This window comes from Mytilus galloprovincialis, chromosome 1 (genome assembly GCF_965363235.1).
Source record: "Mytilus galloprovincialis chromosome 1, xbMytGall1.hap1.1, whole genome shotgun sequence".
Taxonomy (NCBI): Eukaryota; Metazoa; Mollusca; class Bivalvia; order Mytilida; family Mytilidae; genus Mytilus; species Mytilus galloprovincialis.
The window spans coordinates 110,507,175-110,527,090 of NC_134838.1; the positions used below are offsets into that span (position 1 = coordinate 110,507,175).

A 19,916-nucleotide genomic window follows, 5' to 3' on the forward strand; every position below is an offset into this window, starting at 1 on the left:
ACTTAATTAGTTTGATAGGCCGCTAGTATAAACACCACAGGTGACGATATTATTTAAGATAAATTCATTACACGTTGTACTATGACCTAATACGATATATATGGGGTTACTAAATTCAATTTGGGGATTCGAGCATCGCACGAACCCGACAAGGAATTCACTGACCCCATATATATCGTATTTGGTCACTAACACAACATATAAGTAATAATATATATATACATTAAAGGAAATGCAAAATCCATGTCGAAAACATATTCTTATTTAATATAGCAAAATGCAAAGTTTAATAATTTTTCTATTCAAAATAGGTTAAAGAATTATAGTAAGTTCATAAAGAACTTATAAATGCTTTTACATAGTTTTTTCGTAAGTGTAAGTTCCAGGCATTTAGTCAAAAGCAAATGAAGGCAACATCACAACAATAAATTTCTTCCTTGAACACAGCTGGGTTGACACAGTCGAAATCTTAATTCAAACATCAGAATCCTCGTCCTCACCGCATGTGAATAACAATCCGGGTATCTGTCCGATCTTGGTATCAGTTCCATTTCTACTGTATTTTGATTTGCTAAAAGAGAAACGAACTGTCCCGCAGTTAACACTTGTTGTCCCTCCTTTGCCTTGGTAAGTGTCGAGTCCTTCTGCATTCGTCAGTTTCACGACAACAGTATGTTTCTTGCTGTTTGTGATAGTGACCGGATGTTCTAGCAATACAGGGTATGTATGTTGAGATTCGCTAGTTTTCAATCGTGTTCGCCGCGTTGCAACCTCGTGGTCCACAGTGTCGTACAAGGAGCATGTGATATCGTATACACCCTCGCCAATGTAGGAGCCGTAGACAAGAACACCGTGTAAAATAATAGGACGGTTTGTTGTGAAGGCAACAGCATCAGGTTCTCCACCACAATACCAAGAGCCATCTTCGTATACAGAATGGTACCGGATACATGTTTGAATAGGACGGGTGTCTTCCGAATCTCTGGCCTCAAGTTCGTCTATTTTTTCACTACGTTCATGTGTTATAAATGTAGTTATTTTGCTCCCCTTTTGATAAAAGAATTTGAACAATTCAACCTTCTCTTTGTCTGACAAAATATCCATTTCTGAAATTACATCTGTAAAATACTCTTTTCCCATGAGCGGAAATCTTATTAAATACAAAAGGTGACCTAGCTCGGCGCGCTGATTTTCAGAGCTTACTTCCTTCTCCTTCTTGGTACATTTGTTTGAAGCCCATTTCAGCACACATGACAAAATTGTTTGTTCGTCAACTCGTAACAAGTCGTCCTGTAGTACCAGTTCTAAACAATGAGGGCTAAGCTCGAGGAAGTCATTGGAGTGCAAAACGTCTGGTGCATGAATTCTTATATATGCCAAACATTTCTCTTGTAAATCTTGTTCATCAAAGATATAAGATTGTTCGAAGATGGTACATATATTCTCAGCTGATCTGTCCAACTCCAAATATTTCACGCACACTTTAACTAGTGACTGGATTGAGTACTTTTTAGCAGCATACAACAGCTGGAGAACTAAATCTGGTTTGATGTCGGTATCCTCACAATACAGGTACCTAAAATAAACCAACATTTATTATTGCAAATTTCCAAATGAAGATACTTTGTGAAGGACTTTTCATGCATTATTCATACAAAATAGTTAGTATTAACCAGTTGTTTTTTAGATCAACACATAAGTATGAAAATTTTAAAAAACAACAAGGGATGGCAATATCTCATATGATATTTTGGCCAGATGAGCTAAATAAAGGACAGAAGATAAGATGTGTAGAAATCTTGAAGATTTTAATTCAAAATTACTTAAAAAAATCTCTTGCTAAGAAAGCACTATTATCAACTTGCAAAAAAGAATATATTTGTATAACATTGTTTCAACTCATAAATGTTGCATACTATTTCATATATTCAAGAAAGTCTTTTGAAATATGGTCAATCGTAATAATACAAATGCCTCTGTGGTCATGTTTTTCATACCAAAAGCATTTCTAGAGGACTTTTCATACAAAATACTCTTAACTTGGGTATCATGTTATTAGTCAAGTAATTAAGAGAAAACTAGATATAACTAGATATTTAAGTCTATCTTAACCGATTTTTTTTAGAAACGTCACACCATTGATGCGTATGGTCTTTTGCTGAGGCCAAGCGTTGAATTATGTGGACAGTAGTTTTCTATGTTGCTTACAATATCTTTCTGTCTGAATCCGTCCTAGTTTTCTAATTTGGTTTATTTCTATCGGACTTATAATGTGAGCAGCTCAACGTTTTTAAGAATGGAATAGAATTTTATTATTCTTCTGTTAATGTGTTATAAAATGCAATCTTTATAAAACTATAGACACTGTGTTTTATGTTTCGGATACAAAATAGCCCCGCCAATACTTACTGCAATAGTATTCTGAAGACACTATGTTCGATGTCTGGAAGCGCTATTTCTTGACCTTTTTCTGCAAGTGGGCCGTTAAACATTGCAAAGAATACACAGCTTCTGCTGATCAATATATGTTTATGTGCTAAAACTTTAGTCTTGTCTTCACCAACTAAAAACGTGACGTCACATCCAATGTTGTTTTCTAACATATATCTATTACATTCCACCAAACATCGCGATGACTGCCAATCTTCTTCAGAAGAAGCCATCTTGACTGATTTAAATCCTGTAATTTAAAAGACAATATTCTAAATTCACTATTTTGAATATACGTATTAGGTCATCATACATTTGCCATCAAAAACAAGCTCTACAACATCAAACAACACGACTCGTTACAATATTTATCAAATCAAAGTAAAAAGCATATATTATTCGTTGAACTATAAATAGACAAAGTTCAGACAAAAAGCATCAGCATCAGACACATAATGATTTCAATTGGTTCAGAGCCTAATTCTTGCTACACAACTTAGCAAATATCTGAAGAAAACGCGCAAAGGAAACAAGAAAAAATTATGACAATCCTATGCAGTATCAGTACTGACAGATAAGTTTACTGAGTATACATAAAATTGAGAATGGAAATGGGGAATGTGCCAAAGAGACAACCCGACCATAGAAAAAAACAACAGCAGAAGGTCACCAACAGGTCTTCAATGTAGCGAGAAATTCCCGCACCCGGAGGCGTCCTTCAGCTGGATAATGATAGTTTTATTATATAGTAATATCAGTGTTTAAGTGCCTATTTCTTTTAATGAAGGATTGTCAAACGTATATATCAATCAGAACTGAATAGATATGATAATACCAAACAGGGTGTACTGCTCAATTAAAGCAATACGCTGATCTACGCTGGGCAATGCATATTGTAAATTATTTTTTTATATATTTCCAATTGCGTTATTTAATTCACCAGTCAGATGTCGATTGGTGCCTACAGTTGAATTAATACCTAGCTACGCCCCTGGGAATCTTTATTTAGAACGTAATATGCACAATGAAAGCACTGAGGAAAATATCGTTGTATTAAAGCTTAAGCCAGTATTGGTATCGACAACGTATGCATATACACCAGATCTTGATTGTTTGTGACTTTAAGCTATATCTTTCTATTTTTTGGTATATTTTTACTGTTAAAACGTACTGGATAGTAATCACTATAAGGGCTATTTTGGGGACCACTTTTTAAACTTTATTTCATGGTGATTTGTACATGCAGAATCATGGTCGATGATAGTACTTGATATTGATACGGGTTGGGTCATTACTAATCGGACTTAAATATTTTCACAATTATTGTGTGTGCATGCATCATTACTAATCGAACTTAAATATTTTCACAATTATTGTGTGCACTCTCCTGGGAAATCAATATTGATGTATATCGTACGTACATTTATAGATGATAACGATCTCTAGCTCGAATTCATTTGCCTTTTCAATTCCTTTTTTAAATTTATTAGTCCAAAACTGTCGCATATCAGGGGTACAATCATGACAATGTATATATAAAAAAAGCATGTCTTTGGATTTGGAGTTCTTACAATATATCTGAAGTCATGTGCTTTAATTCTTGTTTCCATGTCTTATCTTCTTTTTTAATATGAGGAGCTAGAAACGTGCTATTTACATCCCCCTACATTGTTTTCATTTGTTTCACATTATTCTTTGCTTTCGAGATCAATCTTCTTATACATATAAACTGTTGAAAGAAATGATGCATACATTCCAATAATATGCATATCAGTGGGTTTATTTTTATTAAGATAGAATTTCAGAGAAACCTTTTAATGTTTGAATGTGAACTTTTGGAATCGTTTTTATTTAAGCCAAAACCAGATGCTCCGCAGGGCGTAGCTTTATACGACCGCAGAGGTTGAACCCTGAACGGTTGGGGCAAGTATGGACACAACATTCAAGCTGGATTCAGCTCTAAATTTGGATTGTGATTAAATAGTTGACACAGCATAGGTTTCTGACACAGAATGAATGTGTTCTAATGAACTTAAATTTTTTTGTTTTCTCTTAGAGCAATTCACTATGCTGTTGAATATTAATCCTCTCAAAAAAATGTTTGAAGAAATTTTCTTTTTTATTTATGAAATTTCAAATGAGAAAAATTGAACCCAATTTTTTTAATCACATCCCCCTTTCCCTTATTCCAAAACTAATCTCAATTAAAATTTCTAATGGAGTTTGCAACAATAACTACTCATTTAAATACATCATAAAATATTAAGATGTAAAAAAACTGCTTGTTATCACTGAATGGTAAAGATTATTTTAATTTATCAGTTGGTAGTAAAAAGTGAATATACATTGTATATTGTATATAACAAAGATTTAAGTTGATTCTGGACAAAGAAAGATAACTTCAATTAAAAAAAAATCTTGCTATTGCACAATATTTTGCAATTAGATATTTCTTGCTTACTATTCTGGACAAAGAAAGATAACTCTATTTAAAAAAAAATTGCTATTTCACAATATTGTGCAATTAGATATTTCTTGCCATTGCGCAATACTGTGCAATTGAAAAGACTTGCTATTGCACAATACTTAATATAATAATTTTAGATCCTGATTTGGACCAACTTGAAAACTGGGCCCATAATAAAAAATCTAAGTACATTTTTGGATTCAGCATATCAAAGAACCACAAGATTTCAATTTTTGTTAAAATCAGACTAAGTTTAATTTTGGACCCTTTGGACTTTAGTGTAGACCAATTTGAAAACAGGACCAAAAATGAAGAATCTACATACACAGTTAGATTTGGTATATCAAAGAACCCCATTTATTCAATTTTTGATGAAATCAAACAAAGTTTAATTTTGGACCCCGATTTGGACCAACTTAAAAACTGGGCCAATAATCAAGAATCTAAGTACATTTTTAGATTCAGCATATCAAAGAACCTAACTGATTCATTTTTGGTCAAAATCAAACTAAGTTTAATTTTGGACCCTTTGGACCTTAATGTAGACCAATTTGAAAACGGGACCAAAAGTTAAGAATCTACATACACAGTCATGACAGTTAGATTCGGCATATCAAAGAACCCCAATTATTCAATTTTGATGAAATCAAACAAAGTTTAATTTTGGACCCTTTTGGGCCCCTTATTCTGTTGGGACCTAAACTCCCAAAATCAATACCAACCTTCCTTTTATGGTCATAAACCTTGTGTTTAAATTTCATAGATTTCTATTTACTTATACTAACGTTATGGTGCAAAAACCAAGAATAATGCTTATTTGGGCCCTTTTTTGGCCCCTAATTCCTAAACTGTTGAAACCAAAACTCCCAAAATCAATCCCAACCGTTCTTTTGTGGTCATAAACCTTGTGTCAAAATTTCATAGATTTCTATTAACTTAAACTAAAGTTATAGTGCGAAAACCAAGAAAATGCTTATTTGGGCCCTTCTTGGCCCCTAATTCCTAAAATGTTGGGACCAAAACTCCCAAAATCAATACCAACCTTCCTTTTGTGGTCATAAACCTTGTGTTAAAATTTCATAGATTTCCATTCACTTTTACTAAAGTTAGAGTGCGAAAACTAAAAGTATTCGGACGACGACGACGACGACGACGACGACGACGCCGCCAACGTGATAGCAATATACGACGAAAAATTTTTCAAATTTTGCGGTCGAATAAAAATGTTAATGTACATGTATCTTCTTTCTTTATGTTTTGTACTTTCATTGTTATTTTTTTTTTAAATTTTCATTACCCAGACAAACTTCTTGTTTATATTGTCATTTAAAGGATATCCAATTTTTCTAAAAAAAAAAAAAAAAAAAAAGAAAAAAAAATGGGGATTTTTTTCATTTAATACATTGCATGTCTAGGTTACCTTGGAGGCAAAATCTGAGAATCAATTTACCAACATGAACAGAAAGCATGACTATGAATTATGTTTACAGAGCAACACAAATTCCTTTATATTACTTCAAATTTGATTAATTGTTGTTTGCTCAATTTCCAGCGGCAAACATTACACTCAAATTTAGGAACATTTTCATATCAGACCTCTTCAGACCTCTTCAAATAATGAAGTCGTAATGCAAATGAAGTGGATGTCAATCTCCTTAAAATACATATTCTGTTTCCAAGGTTCTCTCACAAGATCTCACAACATTCTGTCCTACTTTTTTTAATGATAACTTTTATATCAACCAATGAAATGGTCCGTCTCCAAATTTTTGAAGAAGACTATCCTTTAAAGTCATAAGAAACCTCAAATCAAAAAAAATAATGCATATGTTTTTTTTATAACTCAATGGATAGTTTTCATTATAAAACTTAAGTACATATACTTTTTTTGAAGATTTTTTTTTAATTTATTCCTATTTAGAAGAAGTTTACTTTATTTTAATTGCTTCCTTCCAGAAAGCAATTCCCCCGACATATTTTCCGTATGCATACTGACCTCAGTGTGACCATGGAAGTATTATAATGGAAGTATTATATAATACTTCCATGGTGTGACCTATCTCGTAAAAATCCGGTGATCACAATACGCGTGGATGTCCTTAAAATAGACTATTATCTGAACACGTGCTCAATTTCCATGCTTTTTTGTTGATTTTTTTTTTATTGTTGACAAACAGGTGACAATCGTTAAACTTCGGCTTCAAAATACAAACTTTAATTACCTGCCATATTTTGACAACAACACTGACCGATTGAAAAAAAAATTGACGATTAAACGAAATTTACACGAAAAAAATGATAAATTCGTGCACAGAAGACTACGTTTATGATGTTTGTATGCATTGGTTCAAGAATTGGAAGAACATTATTTTTCACCGGTCACTCGTTTCTTATGACTTTAAATAAAACCTAAGGATCCCTCACAGTTGGTTAAACACAACGTAGCATGGAGTGTGTTCATATCCTTGTATGTGAGTCTTGGACACAGTATCTATATTTTAATCAGATAGAATCAATGTTATTAGTTTTGCTAGGAAAGTAAGTAACTTCAAAATATAATTTCTGAAACAAGTTTTTATATCATTTTATAATCATTGATAATATATAAATTTGTAAATTTGTTTCTTATTTTTTTTTTTTAATTAGGCTATTAATTTACTCATTTAAATCTTTTACATTTATTATAGCCTTCTATATGCAGTATGGGTTTTCCACTTTGGCAAAGGCCATATATATAGCGACCTAATAGTTAACTAGATGCTCCGCAGGGCGCAGCTTTATACGACCGCAGAGGTTGAACCCTGAACGGTTGGGGCAAGTATGGACACAACATTCAAGCTGGATTCAGCTCTAAATTTGGATTGTGATTAAATAGTTGACACAGCATAGGTTTCTGACACAGAATGAATGTGGTCTAATGAACTTAAAATACTTTTTTTTCCTTTGAGCAATTCACTATGCTGATGAATATTAATCCTCTCAAAGAAATTTTCTTTTTATTTATGAAATCTGAAATGAGAAAAATTAACACCCCCCCCCCCCCATTTTTTTTTCACATCCCCCTTTCCCTTTTTCCAAAACTGATCTCAATTAAAATTTCTAATGGAGTTTGCAACAATAACTACTCATTTAAATACATCATAAAATATTAAAATGTAACAAAAGGTGCTTGTTATCACTGAATGGTAAAGATTGTTTTAATTTTTCAGTTGGTAGTAAAAGTGAATATACATTGTATATTGTATAAAACAATGATTTAAGTTGATTCAACTACTATTCTGGACAAAGAAAAATAACTCCAATCAATTGAAAATTTCTTGCTATTGCACAATATTGTGCAATTAGATATTTCTTGCTATTGCGCAATACTGTGCAATTGAAAATATTTGCTATTGCACAATACTGTGCAATTGAAGATTTCTTGCTATTGCACAATGCTGTGCAATTGAAGATTTCTTGCTATTGCTGAATACTGTGCAATTGAAAATTTCTTGCTATTGCACAATGCTGTGCAATTGAAGATTTCTTGCTATTGCTGAATACTGTGCAATTGAAAATTTCTTGCTATTGCACAATACTTAATATAATAATTTTGGATCCTGATTTGAACCAACTTGAAAACTGGGCCCATAATCAAAAATCTAAGTACATGTTTAGATTCAGCATATCAAAAAAGCTCAAGAATTCAATTTTTGTTAAAATCAAACTTAGTTTAATTTTGGACCCTTTGGACTTTAATGTAGACCAATTTGAAAACGGGACTAAAAATTAAGAATCTACATACACAGTAAGATTTGGCATATCAAAGAACCCCAATTATTCAATTTTTGATGAAATCAAACAAAGTTTAATTTGGACCTGATTTGGACCAACTTGTAAACTGGGCCAATAATCAAAAATCTAAGTACATTTTTAGATTCAGCATATCAAAGAACCCCAAGGATTCAATTTTTGTCAAAATCAAACTAAGTTTAATTTTGGACCCTTTGGACCTTAATGTAGACCAATTTGAAAACGGGACCAAAAATTAAGAATCTACATTCACAGTTAGATTCGGCATATCAAAGAACCCCAATTATTCAATTTTTGATGAAATCAAACTAAGTTCAATTTTGGATCCTTTGGGCCCTTATTCCTAAACTGTTGGGACCAAAACTCCCAAAATCAAACCCAACCTTCCTTTAGTGGTCATAAACCTTGTGTTTAAATTTTATAGATTTCTATTTACTTAAACTAAAAGTTATGGTGCAAAAACCAAGAATAATGCTTACTTGGGCCCCTTTTTGGCCCCTAATTCCTAAACTGTTCAGACCTCAACTCCCAAAATCAATACCAACCTTCTTTTTGTGGTCATAAACCTTGTGTTTAAATTTCATTGATTTCTATTAAATTAAACTAAAGTTATTGTACGAAAACCAAGAATAATGCTTATTTGGGCCCTTTTTTGGCCCCTAATTCCTAAACTGTTAGAACCAAAACTCCTAAAATCAATCCCAACCTTCCTTTTGTGGTCATAAACCTTGTGTTTAAATTTCATTGATTTCTATTAACTTAAACTAAAGTTATTGTGCGAAAACCAAGAATAATGCTTATTTGGGCCCTTTTTAGCCCCTTATTCCTAAAATGTTGGGATCAAAACTCCCAAAATCAATCTCAACCTTCCTTTTGTGGTCATAAACCTTCTGTTAAAATTTTATAGATTTCTATTCACTTTTACTAAAGTTAGAGTGCAAAAACTAAAAGTATTCGGACGACGACGAAGACGACGCAGCCAACGTGATAGCAATAAATTAATAATGTCTACGTCAAATAGTCTCTGGTTGAATGTTGTCTCATACATACACATGATTAAAGCATGTGTTATCAATCCTTCTTAAATATAAGTCTACTGTAAATACAAAATTAAAATAAACATATCTTAGGGATTTAATGAAAGATGATACAGAATATTTTCATATATGTCTGCCAAAAATTTCAAACATAACAACAAAAAATTCCTTTGTTACATCAGACATATTGTACAATTAATGAATCCCTGTAAATAAATTTATTTAATATATCTTTTTTCATCTTTTTCATCAGAATATATAAAATTGAAGACATGGACATTTTTTCAGGAAAATAAATCTGTGGACTTTTATAGCTGACATTTGACTAAAATACTAGTCAATTATGTAACCATGGACTTTTTATAGTACATATACACTTGCACATGTACCTGTAGCAATTTGTGTCTGCCCAAACACATTTTATTGACTGCATGACAAGAAATTCAGTTGTTTCTCTTTACTCTTCTACAATTTAGAAAAAAATAATCTCAAAATCATTTTTTTTTTTAATTTTCAAAAAGCCTGTGTTTCTTTTACTTACATATTTAGAATAACTTAGAACCTGCCAATGCCTGTATTTTTTAAGGTAGAAAACAGGTTTATCTGTATGCAGAGTAAATGTTATGATGTAGATATGGTTATGTTAGTGAAAACCTTATTATGAACCTTTAAAAATATGTCAAAATTAACTTTATAGGTCATGTAGGTATAAACTTTTAAACACTTTTTAAAACATCAGTCTTATTTTAAACATATTTTCAGTGTTACACTTAAAACCTGAATATGGAGAGGGCCAGTCATCCAAAAGACCTTAAAATATACCATTTGATTTATTTGAATTTTAAGTAACTTATAATTTATCATAGGCAATATTAATGAATTTTATAGTATTTAACATATGTCTAAATGAAAAAAATAACTATGTAAAATAGTGTTATGTCAAAACCCAGATCTTAACAGGAAAATGATAAGAACTGAATGGACAAGAAATTCTACAGTCAGACATTTAAAAACTTTAAAAACTTTTTTGATTTTTCAATAGATTTTTTAAAATTCAATTTTAAATTGCATAGCTAGTTTTGTAATTTTCCTTTATAAGTTTATAGTGTAATATTTGTGGTTACAAAGGGTAAAAGTGGTATCACATAGTATGCACTTGTTATAAATGCTTTTTCTGGTACAGATTTGCATAATTCCTTTGTCTTACATTACAATGGGGTGCAAATAATAGGTTTACACAGATTTGACAGCCAGGGTAAGAATTATTCAAGGCATACAGCAGTGCAGTGGTCAGTACGTATACTGGTCAACCATAAAAGCTTAAAACAGTGGAATAATTGACTAGAACAACAAAAAATACATACCCTATGATCCTTATTACAGAAAATGTAGATTTGATTGTTAACTTCTTTTTATCAACTTACCAGTGATGCAAGCGTTGATAAAAGGGAGATAACCGCTTTGTTTATATTTGTATTTGTTCAGACGATCAACCCAAATAGATTCAATTCATAGGAAACAAAGTACACAGTTTAAGCGATATCTAGCTTGTTATTTCAGACGATTTTCAATTGTAAAAAAATCTCTCTTAATCATGTAATAAAACGTTTAAAATTGTAAATAGCCGTTGCAGTGTATCCTGCGATTTGTTGCCTGGTTTTAGTTTAAACCGTTAAGGCCCACGAGCAACTTCCGGTTCAGATGAACCGGTGATTATTGAGGTCGAAATTACACATTGAGGACTTATTTTGTTTTATGTAATACGGACAAAGTGCAACCAGAGTACAACACTTAAATCCAACAAACACATTATTTATTGAGCCGGAAAATATCCGTGGTGATCGGTCAGAATAAGAAAAATAGTGAAGGTAACCTCTATAATTCAACAATGTCAGACACAAATACCAACAGTACTGTTACTGAGACTTCTCACGTTCCTGTTGTTTTAATTGAAAATGTTAACCCAAATGTCAGGAACATGGAATATGCTGTCAGGGGACCAATTGTTGCAAGGGCTGCAGAAATCGATGCAGAAATAAAGAGTGGAGTAAAGAAACCATTTGCCAAAGTATTGCCAGCCAACATTGGTGACTGTCATGCCACAGGTCAGACACCTATAACATTCATTCGACAGGTGATTGCCTTATGCGCCTATCCAGAATTGTTGACAAGTCCAGAATTTCCTGCAGATGCAAAAGATAGAGCAAAAAGAATATTGGCAGGTTGTAGAGGAGGAAGTATTGGGTCTTACACTGCTAGCCCTGGTGTTGAGGTTATTCGACAAGATATTGCAGCATACATTGAAAAGCGTGATGCAGTTCCAAGCAAAAGTGAGGATATAGTCTTATGCACAGGTGCCAGTGATGGTATAAAAACTATACTCAGCATGCTGATGACAGGCAAAACAGGAAATGAAAGAGCTGGAATAATGATTCCCGTACCACAGTATCCTCTGTACTCAGCGACACTTACTGAATACAATGCCCAACCAATACGATACTTTATGAATGAGGAAAACAATTGGTCTTTGGATATCAGTGAACTTAGGAGAGCTATTGAAGAAGCAAAATCTAAATGTTTACCTCGAGCAATTTGTGTAATTAATCCAGGGAATCCAACAGGCCAGGTGTTAACAAGACAAAACATTGAAGATGTCATCAAATTTGCTCATGATGAGCGCTTGATGATTTTGTCAGATGAAGTTTATCAACACAATGTTTATGCTAAAGGATCAGAGTTCTTCTCATTTAAAAAAGTTTTGATGGAAATGGGTGCACCATATAATAGGCATGAACTTGCATCTTTTATGTCCGCATCAAAAGGTTTCATGGGAGAATGCGGGTTCAGGGGTGGATATTTTGAAGTTGTCAATTTTCACCCATCAGTGAAAGCATGCTTGCTGAAGACAATATCAGTAAAGCTTTGCCCACCAGTTGCTGGACAAGCTGTCATAGATTGTGTGGTCAACCCGCCTGTCCTTGGCGATCCATCTTATGACCTTTTCATGAAAGAGAAAACACATGTTCTATCTCAACTGAAAGAGAAGGCCACCTTAGTCACTGAACTTTTCAATTCTATTGAAGGTATCAAATGCAACACAGTTCAGGGAGCAATGTACTCTTTCCCACAAATATTTCTGCCACCAAAGGCCATAGAAGCTGCAAAGGCTAAAAGCCAAACACCAGATTCTTTTTATTGTTTCTCTCTGTTAGAAGAAACAGGACTTTGTGTAGTACCAGGAAGTGGATTTGGACAGAAAGAGGGCACCTACCATTTCCGTATGACCATCCTTCCTCCTCTAGAAGAAATAAGAAGTGTGTTGCAAACTTTTAAAGAGTTCCATTTGAAGTTTTTGTCTCAGTACAAGTAAATATAGGTGGGTACACATCTATATATTAAGTCTTTGAATGTTTGGAAGTAGTTATACATGTACATCTATGCTGCATAATGCAATTGCTAGTGAAATTTTTATAATGAAGTTATAAAAGATAATGAGTAGATGAACATATACAAAAAACTGACAAAAGTCTCATGAAATAAAGGTACTATTGATGGAGCAGCAAAATTTGGGTTGCTGTCTCATTGAATTGAAAAAATATATCTCCTTTTATTCATGTCTACAGTTAAATAGATGTACATGTACATTTAATACTGTGTTAAACTTTCATGATAGAATAAGGAAATGCATGTACAAAATGTATTACATGTAGGTGGTATTGAGATAATGTTGCATTCAGGACAACAACATACTATTAATGACAAAAGGATGTGAAAGTGAATATTTGCAGCACAGTGACACATGTATATATATATATAATTCTTCTAAACATCAGCCCATCAATGTTAGGTCTTTTAATATACTTTTTGCAAATTTTCTGTTCTTCCCTCGCTGGGATTCAAACTCATGCTACCGAGATATTGTGACACCAAATCGCTTTGCACTGTATCCGACATGCTAGACCACTCAGCCACCTAGGTTTCACTATAATAAAGCTTCAGGTGGTTATATATACATATATTGGTCACTGAATGGCTTTCAACAATGTGCAGACATGAATTCTGCTTGCCCATTAACACTAAAATCATTTGTTGTAAAATTTTATTTTTGTTTCAGTATATGATAACTGTTGGCATTTGGATCACCAAGATTTTCCTGGTAACAACATTCACCTGTGTGCTTTTATAAATAAATGGAGAAATTGTGATAGTACATTTTTACATGTAACAACATATTGTGATATTATTAAAACCAAATTTGTTTAAAACAAACTGCTTTAAACTTTGAATGAAACCACCTATTATGAGTTATTTCCCTTTAAACTATACTTTGTAATGTTATGGTGCACACTGTACAATCATGATCCTTTTTGTTATATTTGTCTCCACAATCTCGGTGCCATGTTATATTTTCCAATGTTTTTAGAATATAGTTGATATTTTTATTTTTTTCCTTTAGTTTATTTTATGTATATAGCCTTAAGGGTCTGTGAGAATTATTTTTGGTCACTCTGCTTCTGTTGGTACATGTATATATAATATAATATTTTCTAAGCTTTATGACTTAAATGTGTCTTCTGAATTTAATGTCTACACACTTGATATTACAATCTTTAATTTTATTTTGCTGTTAAAATTTTGTGTAATCTTTAATGAATTTAATATTGTTCAAGTAAACTATGTCTATTTTACAAAAAATGGTAATCATTATTAACCATGTTAACCAATTACCATTTTAGATGATGAAAGATAATAAGCATTTTGGTGCATTAGTTAATTGACCTTGTAACATTTCATCAATGTTAAGAAATTTTATGATATGAATTACTGTTTAAAACTTTCACGGTTTCACACACTCATAACAGTATTGTACTTTAAAAGGAAAATAATTGTTATGCAGTTATCTCCCTTCCTATGTGGTTTACAGTTTACTTTATTGAGAAAGATTGTTTGTCTGTATCTGTATGTATTCTGAAGATGATTGTTTAAAAATGATTCATCTTTGTACATGTGTGATTTAAAACTGCTTTATTATAAGAAGACAGTCATGTTTAGTATTTTTAGTTTATCTTTTTTAAAGAATATCCACAAAAGCTTTAATAACTGGAGAATTTTGGTTTTGGTGCTATCATTGTTATTTTATGTTCGGTTTATATTTACAGGTTTATACATATATTTAGTGTTATGTAAATAGGGACTTTAGTACAGATAACCTGTTTTCAGAAAAATATCCATATATTTTCTTTATTTCTTGTAAATTGTTTAATTCCTATTTTGTTCAAGAAATGTATTTCACTATTAGTCTGCCTTCACAAATTTTGGGACTAAAAGTATCTTTTTTTGTTCACAACATGTACTGGACTCATTTCTAGATAATGTTACATTCTAAAAAGTGGAATTCAATTTAGTAATTGCTAAGGCCATACATCTTATCAGGGATTTATGTGCCATACCTCTTATCAGGGATTTATGTTGCAGTTTTTCTTGTACCAGATTCCAATCATTATTAAATTTCTTATTAAGATGATGGGATGTGTCAACATTTTGATCTCAGTTGTGAAAATTGCAAAAATAAGTTCCTTTCTTTAAATATTTTACTTTAGAATAATTTTCAAGATGAAATAAATAACTTTTTTTTTCAAGGATAATGTGATGATGTAATCTTTGTTTGTTGGGATGTTGTTTACAATTTTTGTTCACTGTAAATATTTTGTTGTTTCCTAGTTGATTTATAGTTAAATTTTCCACTGAAATGAGCACTAAATTGATTTTATTTATTTTTATCCAGATAAGGTATTGTTTTTAAGGACAGTTTTGTTCATATTAATTTTTTCAAAAAATGCATTTATTATAATAGAATACCAACAAGCATGCTGAAATTAACAAAACCATTAAAAAAAGGAATGCCATTTATTACAGTTAAATAGTCGTTAAATGTTTTATAATAGTTGCTTAATTGTAAGTAAGAAATGCAAGAAAAGTATTTCTGTATATATCTTAAAATTATGTACTATAGCTTATTTTACTTTGAAAATAATTATTTAAATATTTTGTTACGTTTATTGAATTTTGTAATGTTACATTGCTTTGAAAGTGCTTATATGTCTTAATTGTTAATGTCTGCAATAGAAACTTAAAAAGTAAAAGAATGCAAATCCTTCAAGACTTTTTATACAGCCTGAAATGTTGTCAGACATTTTTATAAAATGATGTTTTCTTAAAAAATGATGTGGTATGATTGCCAATGATACAACTCTCCACAAGAGACCAAAATGACACAAAAATTAACAAATATATGTCACTGTACAGCCTTCAACAATGAACAAAGCTCATACCGCATAGTCAGATATTTTGTCTAGTTCACCAAGATTGTGGTTAATTTAAAACAACTTTTTCAGTATGTGGTATGTGTAGTCTTTTGTTACATCAAAAAGAGGAACTTAAATCCATTTTGGTGAACTATATTGAACTCTGTGATAGGTCAATTAACTTTCTGATGTGGTCACTTTAACATAATGTGTGATAGGTCAGTGAAATTTGTGACAGGGTCACTAAAACCAACTCTTTGATAGGTCAATGAAATGTGTTACAAGGTTATTCATACATACTCTTTGATAGGTCAATGAAATGTGTTGCAAGGTCATTCATACATACTCTTCGATAGGTCAATGAAATGTGTTACAAGGTCACTAAAACATACTCTTTGATAGGTCAATGAAATGTGTGACAAAGTCATACAAACATACTCTTTGATATGTCAATGAAATGTGTGATGAGGTCACTAAAGACATACTCTATAGTATAGTGTTAGTTCACTTTGTGAATATGTGATGAGGTCACTATTACATTATGTAATAGGTCAGTTATATTTGGATTATGTCAATATTACATACTCTGTATTGGGTCAATGAAATTTGTGATGAGATCACTTTTACATACTCTGCAATAGGTCAATGTATTTTTTATGAGGTTTCGGTAAGTAGAGACATGTTTCTGCTTTAGCATTCTCTGAGAAAGGTCTATCATACTTGTGATAATGTCACTTTTATAAATTGTGATAGATTAATGATAATAGATATGGTAGAAACTTGTCTAAGTCACCTCTCAGTCCAAGGTAATTGTCTTTAATTTTATATAATTTACACATAAATAAAAGTACATATGGATTATAATATGCAAATAAGACAGCAATCCTGCGACATAAATAGCCCGGAAATTGCCATGAGAGATCCGACTAGATACCATCTCAACAATAGACATGTTTCTGTACAGTATATGATGCTCTTATAAGAAATTAAAGTCGAGTTTTAATGTTCAGTATAATGATGTCAGTTTTAGTAAAATTACTTAAAATCAGATAAAAAATTGAGCAGATAAACCGATACAATGTATGAACCCCTTGATAATACAATGTATGAACCCCTTGATAAGTAGTTTTAAGCACTTTTATTAGATGAATAACTCAAATTATGTGTTTTATATAAATGTTGCAAGAAGTCCTTTGTTGGTACACGGTTTTATTGTCGATAAAAGAACAAGATGCTTCAAAGATTCATGATCAACATATCTGTTACGTTTGGTCAAGGAGGTTATATTAACCTCCTTGGTTTGGTGGACTTATTTTCAACTCACAGCTGACATTCCTGGAGAACCAATTGTTCTCCGTCTGTCGTCGACTTGTTCATTTATTTGAAAAGGGCAGACTTCATTCACATGTAGTGGCTTTAAATGAAGAATGAAAATAAATCAAGATAACAATTTGACGTCTATGTAAACCGCGTTTACCCCACTGCGCGAGTTCGTGGGGTAGATTACTGCTGGATCAAACCGAATTTTGACCAAAGGTGGTATGTGTTGTAATTTCACCACGGCATGGAGTCATAATTATCAAGGATACATTTTATTTAAAATATAATTATTTACATATTACTGTCCTGAACATCATGTATTTGCGGCTGGACATCCAATCAATCAATCGATCTTCCTCATTATAGGCAGCCTAAAGGTAACCACTGAAACCGTTCAGTTTGCTCCATAAGCTTGACTTTCATCTTGCAATTGGAAGTTGGGGTTGAATCTGAAACTAAATTATAATTACGATAAAAAAGTTTATTATGCAAATATAAACGTTCCATTACTAATAAGTTCACACTTCAAAAACAACTGCATATGCAAAGAATTTTAATATACTGTTAAAGTCCTCGATACGAAATTCCAGGCGCTTGTGTTTCCCATCATGATTTCTAATTGATAGATAATATATCATTACCAGGATCAATGTTGAACCATGGAGGAATCGTTAATGGTAAAAAAGTCCTCTCATCAAAATACTAAACTAAAACAATAACGATTTGGTTGTCCCCTTATATTACATATCTTGTTTCGAAGATAACTACAAGTGAATATGTTTCACTTGTCGCCTGTCCTCTTTTAATTGTTTTAAGATATCCCCGAATAGATTATTGCAGAATTGCAGACTTGCTATATGTAGCCCTCGCACGATTGGCTGAATAAAACATGAAACAAGCTAGTTTTTATAAGCTTTAATATGTCATAAATAATAATAGATAAACCACAAATAACATTATTTCAATAAACAATTGAATAAATAGATAATAAAATTTAAGCACTTGTATTTTATCACATAATAATTGTAGCACTAGATATTTGACTAAAAGTTTTGTTTTAAAATCTCATTGATTTTCTTGCATATCGTCTTTTTTCTCCTGCTGTCCATGATTTAGATTTTGCTCGAAAGTGGCGTAAATCTGTTGAATGGTCAGAATGAAGCATTGGTCGGTAACTGATCGGGTCACATAGCTCAGGAATTTCGCCGAAAAAAGCCTTGTATCCACCATCAAGAAGATAAACTTCTGGAAAATTTAATGCAGGATAGTTTTCTTTGTTTAGTTCCCTGTCCTTGCTTCTGAGGAATCTTAACATTTTTGGACCTCTTTCTGATGAGAACTCACAGTGAAAGATTAGAACTTGTTTTTCTGTAGTTGGCTTCTGTAGCAGCGTTAAAATTGTTTCGTGTAAATACATGTTTTCCGCCCCTCTGACATGACCACCTTCAAATTCGTATGGGTACCTACAGTCGATTATCTGGAAGCTATCTATGGTGTCATCATAATGACCTTCAACGACGTCTGCGAGAGTCTCTGGTGAGATGCTCTTTAAATCTTGATGCTTTCCCTGTACTGTTGGTAAACTGTATGTTCTACTGCCGTCTGCAATCAAATTTTCGTTTTCTGTGAGAATATTTACAACTGTCTTCACATCGACATTGTGTTTGCGTCGTTTTGGTACAGAAATGTCATCGTTGTCCAGTTTTCTTTTGGCTGACTTCTTCAATGTGGTGTTGACATGATCATCCAAACAAACACTGCAATCTTGATCAGGCTGAGGAAATATGTTTCTTTTGATATTTGGTGTGATGAATGACAGTATACTTCTGCTTTCTTTCTCTGGTGTTGAATCAAAATTCAGGGTAACAATTGCTGATTGCATAGAGTCAACATCATCAGAATTCTGGAATAGTCGTCGGGAAATCATTTTTATCAATATTTAAATAGGTTTGTAAAGTTTATGATGCACATTGAAAGCATGCAAGATATATACCAAAACTTTTGACTGGCATTAAGTAATTTTCTCTCTGATGAAGGAGTCCTGCTCATCTCATTACTCAAATTATCCATTAATGTTCACCTTGAGCCATTATGATGCCGCTTGGACAATGATTGCTTTGTCACTTTACCTTTTCAAACGTGATTGATTCGTCAACTTTTCGCGGGTGATGAATACCATGTAATAATTGACTGTCAAAATAGTTAATTATCTACCGAAATCTGTTGTTTAATTCAGTGAGATAAATTCACCTGATTAACTTCAAACAGGATGTTAAATTAGATAGTTTGCTTAATTTGTCTTTTTCTTATTTAAAAATATATTAAATTTTATTGTTCAGTGAAATTCGAGAAGAATATATTTATGATACTGACATTATTTATAATGTAACTTGTCTTGATTTTTTTTTTTTTTTTATTTTAACTATAATTATGTTTTATCAGTACTAACCATTCATGCAAAATACAAATACCATAACTTCACAAATAATTTAAATCAGCACGGGACGGTTGTTTAGAAAGGATTTGTGATGCCGAAATGATCAACGTTGAAACATAGAGATAGGA

General features: G+C 32.2%; 3 protein-coding genes across 4 annotated transcripts; 1 reads left to right on the forward strand and 2 right to left on the reverse strand.

Annotated features, from left to right (window-relative positions):
• Positions 1 to 246: 246 nt before the first annotated feature.
• Positions 247 to 11,290, reverse strand: LOC143051177 (BTB/POZ domain-containing protein 6-like). Of its 2 annotated transcripts, none has more exons than XM_076224178.1 (3): positions 11,151 to 11,290; positions 2,410 to 2,680; positions 247 to 1,576 (listed from the first exon to the last, which is right to left on the reverse strand). In XM_076224178.1, exons 2-3 carry the CDS (start codon positions 2,661 to 2,663, stop codon positions 475 to 477), a joined length of 1,356 nt encoding a protein of 451 aa, XP_076080293.1. In that variant the 5' UTR covers positions 2,664 to 2,680; positions 11,151 to 11,290; the 3' UTR covers positions 247 to 474. The 2 variants fall into 2 exon arrangements, with proteins under 2 accessions (XP_076080293.1, XP_076080289.1); XM_076224174.1 differs by having other exon boundaries at positions 11,091 to 11,195.
• Positions 11,291 to 11,392: 102 nt separating this feature from the next.
• LOC143051165 (alanine aminotransferase 2-like) lies at positions 11,393 to 15,881 on the forward strand. Its single transcript, XM_076224166.1, has 2 exons — positions 11,393 to 13,102; positions 13,841 to 15,881. The coding sequence occupies exon 1, from the start codon at positions 11,615 to 11,617 to the stop codon at positions 13,094 to 13,096; it is 1,482 nt and encodes a 493-aa protein (XP_076080281.1). The 5' UTR covers positions 11,393 to 11,614; the 3' UTR covers positions 13,097 to 13,102; positions 13,841 to 15,881.
• A 2,402-nt stretch (positions 15,882 to 18,283) lies between these two features.
• Positions 18,284 to 19,363, reverse strand: LOC143051196 (M-phase inducer phosphatase-like). The gene has a single exon (XM_076224182.1). It carries the CDS (start codon positions 19,276 to 19,278, stop codon positions 18,409 to 18,411), a length of 870 nt encoding a protein of 289 aa, XP_076080297.1. The 5' UTR covers positions 19,279 to 19,363; the 3' UTR covers positions 18,284 to 18,408.
• Positions 19,364 to 19,916: the final 553 nt, after the last annotated feature.